The sequence below is a fragment of the Manihot esculenta genome, chromosome 8 (genome assembly GCF_001659605.2).
Source record: "Manihot esculenta cultivar AM560-2 chromosome 8, M.esculenta_v8, whole genome shotgun sequence".
Classification (NCBI taxonomy): domain Eukaryota; kingdom Viridiplantae; phylum Streptophyta; class Magnoliopsida; order Malpighiales; family Euphorbiaceae; genus Manihot; species Manihot esculenta.
Window position 1 is genome coordinate 29,454,064 of NC_035168.2, and position 4,098 is coordinate 29,458,161.

At 39.0% G+C, this 4,098-nt stretch overlaps 1 protein-coding gene across 1 annotated transcript; it reads left to right on the top strand.

Moving 5' to 3' along the window:
* Positions 1–1,382: 1,382 nt before the first annotated feature.
* LOC110621772 (protein OCTOPUS) lies at positions 1,383–3,832 on the top strand. The gene has a single exon (XM_021766068.2). It carries the CDS (start codon positions 1,660–1,662, stop codon positions 3,670–3,672), a length of 2,013 nt encoding a protein of 670 aa, XP_021621760.1. The 5' UTR covers positions 1,383–1,659; the 3' UTR covers positions 3,673–3,832.
* Positions 3,833–4,098: the final 266 nt, after the last annotated feature.

Sequence of the window (4,098 nt, forward strand, 5' to 3'; positions counted from 1 at the left end):
GTTTTCTGCACTTTTTTCCCGCTTCTGCTGTTTCTCTGCGTTATTGTGATTTGGGCAGATCACTTGCCCAAATCATTTCTGTGCGTTGCCTCCAGATTTTTGCCTTAGCTTCCTGTTTTTGATTTCTACGGGTGATTTGGTCAAATCACTTTGACCCAATCACTTTTCCAGCTTTTTTTTCTGTACTTTTTCTTCAACTTTCTATTTTCTTTCTTTTCTACAAAAACATAAATTAAGTTAGAAAAATGTGTAATTAAGCAATAATAAATATAATAAAAATATGGCTAAATTATACTTGATCAACTATGTTACTAGATAAAATTGCAATAAAATTTAATATTGCATATATTTTTAGTTAGTGTTTAGGGTCATGATTCTAAAGTAGTTTTGAGTGTTTTTTCACCGGCTTCTAAAAACTTCATTCTACTGAGCCTGTTGAATAGAGAAAAGTAGGCAGTGACATTGTTATTCCGCAGCTCTCTAGCTTTAGTGCTAAGAGTCTGAGCCATGGCTTGGACCATGTGCCTTGAGCATTTAGTTGCTTGATTTCTTTTTTTTTTTTTTTTTTTTTTTTTTTTTTTTTTTTTCCAACAGGATCCTTTCATCGTTATTTGGGCTAATAAATATATTTAAATTAAATTTTTATATTTTTTATTTTAAAAAATAAAATATAAAAAAAATATAAAAAAATAATTTTTCACTTCAAATTATATAGTTTAATCTATATTAAAGTGATATTTTATAATATTATGCCATTAATAAATAATAATAATTATAAAGTATTATTAAAAAAATATTAATAAAAAAATTATATTACAAAATATTATTTAATAAAAATTGAACTATAAATGAAAAATTAATAAAATTATATAATTTTTTTTAAAATATTAATTAAATAATTATATTTTAATTATTATGCTATAATTTTCTCGCGCGTTTGTTATTATTTTTTTAATAGTATAATATTATAAGTATTATTTTAATATAAATGAAATCACATACTTTCAAAATGAGTGAATATATATATATATATTTTATTTTTTTTCTAAAATTTATCCATCTTTATTTAAAAAAATAAGTAAAATGGCTTTTTGCGAAAACATCACAGAGTAAAACATGTATTTAGCCTATTTTAATGGAAAGTTTTCTATTTCATTTTTACAATGTTGAGAAACGCTTAAAATTAAGACGTAGAAAGATGCTCCGGAGGGGTTTAAGCAAACCCTATCCCGAATAAAAGTGAAAGAATCCGATTTGTCAAACAGGATGGGCTAAGGATAAAGAGTAGTAGGCTCTAGGCCCAAAATGGTCCTTTCCAAGTGTGAGAATGAGAGAAGAGAAAGCAAAGCAAAAGCAAAGAAAAGCAGAACCGAAAAGAAAAAGGAAGACGGTGTTTGTGGGGCATTGTAATTCTATGCGGAGATTTTCTTTTCTTTTTGTTTCCTTTTCTTTAATTTTCCCGTTGTTTCCATCATATTTTTTTTCCCTCTCACTCGCTCACTTTCTCTCGCTTTCTCACTGTCCGTTGGAACCAAACAGTGCTTCGCTCACTCTGTTGTTTCTTTCTCTCTCTATCTCTAAAACACTCGCGCACTTCCTTCTTTCTCACTCTCACTGAAATAATATGAGCAGAGTGCGCATTACATTTCATCACTGGTTATGAATCCCACCACCGAACCATCTCAACTTCAGCCCCCGCAGCCACCACAGCCCCACCGTCCTTCCACCTCTTGCGACCGTCATCCAGACGAGCATTTCACCGGTTTCTGCCCCTCATGCCTCTGCGAGCGCCTCGCCGTGCTCGAGCCCTCTTCATCCTCCGCTTCTTCTTCCCGCAAACCCCCCATTCCTACTACCAGCACCGCCACCGCTGCACTTAAAGCTATTTTTAAGCCTTCCGGTGGGACTGGTAGTTCTAAGCCTTCCTTTTTCCCTGAGCTCCGCCGCACTAAGTCCTTCTCAGCCTCCAAAAACGAGGGCTTCTCTGGCGTGTTTGAGCCACAGAGAAAATCCTGTGACGTTAGGGTTCGGAGCACTCTCTGGACCCTCTTTTATCAAGACGACGATAGAAATCCTTCCAAAAGGGACTCTTTCAAAGGTCCTGAAATCGAGGTTGAGTCTAGAATTTCTTCGTCTAGCGTTCGAGGTCCCGTTTTTGAGTCCAAAGAAGAGGAGGAAATCGAAACCGACTCCGATAATGAGAAGGACAATGAGAGTGGAGACATTATCCGGGTTTTGGACGAGCCCATTTTAACTGCTAGAAACTCCAATGCCAACCCAATTGAAGAGATTATAGAGGAAGATGAAGCTATTGTTATAGAGCCAGAGCAAGTGCAAGAGGAGGAGCTCAAGCCCATGAAGGACCACATAGATCTCGATTCACAAACCAAGAAGCCTTCAGGGAGAGATTTTAAAGAGATTGCAGGTAGTTTCTGGTCTGCTGCTTCAGTTTTCAGCAAGAAATTGCAGAAATGGAGACAAAAGCAGAAGCTCAAAAAGCGGAGAAATGGTGGGCCCGGTTCGGCCACATTGCCGGTGGAGAAGCCGATTGGCCGCCAGTACAGGGAGACCCAGTCGGAAATTGCAGATTACGGGTTCGGCAGAAGATCTTGCGACACGGATCCGAGATTCTCGCTTGATGCAGGCAGGATTTCATTTGATGATCCTCGCTACTCCTTCGACGAGCCCCGTGCTTCGTGGGATGGGTATTTGATTGGAAGAACGGTTCCGAGAATGCCCACCATGGTTTCTGTGGTTGAGGATGCTCCTGTTAATGTTGTTTTAAGGTCTGATACTCAAATCCCAGTTGAAGAACCACAGTCAATGCCCATGAATTCCATCCACGAGGATGAGACTGTACCTGGTGGTTCTGCTCAAACCAGGGACTATTATTCTGATTCTTCGTCTAGGAGGAGGAAGAGCCTCGACAGGTCTAGTTCTATAAGGAAAACAGCGGCGGCTGTTGTGGCCGAGATTGACGAGTTGAAGTCTGCTTCTGCTTCTGCTTCTGCTTCTGCTTCCAATGCCAAAGTGTCCCCGGCAACTGTAGATTACATCCATGGACCCAAGTTGGTGATTCCTGACAGGGATTCAAGGGATTCAAACTCCAATTCTTTAAGGGACGACTGCTCTGAGACTTTCGAAATGGGGTTTAGGGACCACGCACCAATAGTGGGGAATGGTGAAAGGAAGGGGCCCAAGAAGTCCCGGAGATGGAGCAAGGCATGGAACATTTGGGGGTTTATACACAGGCGAAGTGTGAACAAAGATGAGGACGAGGATAGGTGTAGCAGAGTGAATGGGGTTGAGAGGTCATTTTCAGAGTCTTGGCCAGAATTGAGAGGGGAGCGAAATGAAGCGAGGGGCGCTTTTAATCCAAAGATGTTGAGGAGCAATAGCAGTGTTAGTTGGAGGAATTCCAATGGTTTAGGTGGTGTCTCATTTGATAGTGCAAGAAAGAGCAATGTGGAGACTAATGGGTATGGAAGAAAGAAGAGAGACGAGTTTGTATTGGAGAGAAATAGAAGTGCCAGGTATTCGCCAAACAACATTGATAATGGACTGTTAAGGTTCTACTTGACACCGATGAGGAGTAGCCGGAGAGTTGGGTGGGGGAAGAGCAAGTCCAGCCATGCACAGTCTATTGCAAGAAGCGTACTGCGATTGTACTAAATTGAATTGGGTGAGAGGTCCATAATAGATGTTTCTTTGGTTTAATGTTGTTAATTTTGATGCATTTGTTGTGTAAGCACACATGCCTAATGTATTCTTAATGAGTTGGTTGGTTGGAATTTGGATAAAAGAAAAGCGCTCTTGAATTTGTTGCCTTTCCTATGAGTTGCATTTCTTCTTCTCAATTATTCAAATAGCAAGATTTTTCTGTGTTTTTTTTTTTCCTTTTCTTTTCCATTTTGTCACCCTTTCATCACTGTGTTTTAATAGCTGTTAGTTTTGGCTTTATTGTTAATTTTGTTATGGTTGTTTCTATTCTTACCAGAATAGGCTAGGACATAGAGAATATATGTAGTTTGCCTCTGGATTCATTCTTGTCCTACTCCTACATAGAATTTCCTGATAGCCTATAGGTCAAGGCTGCAA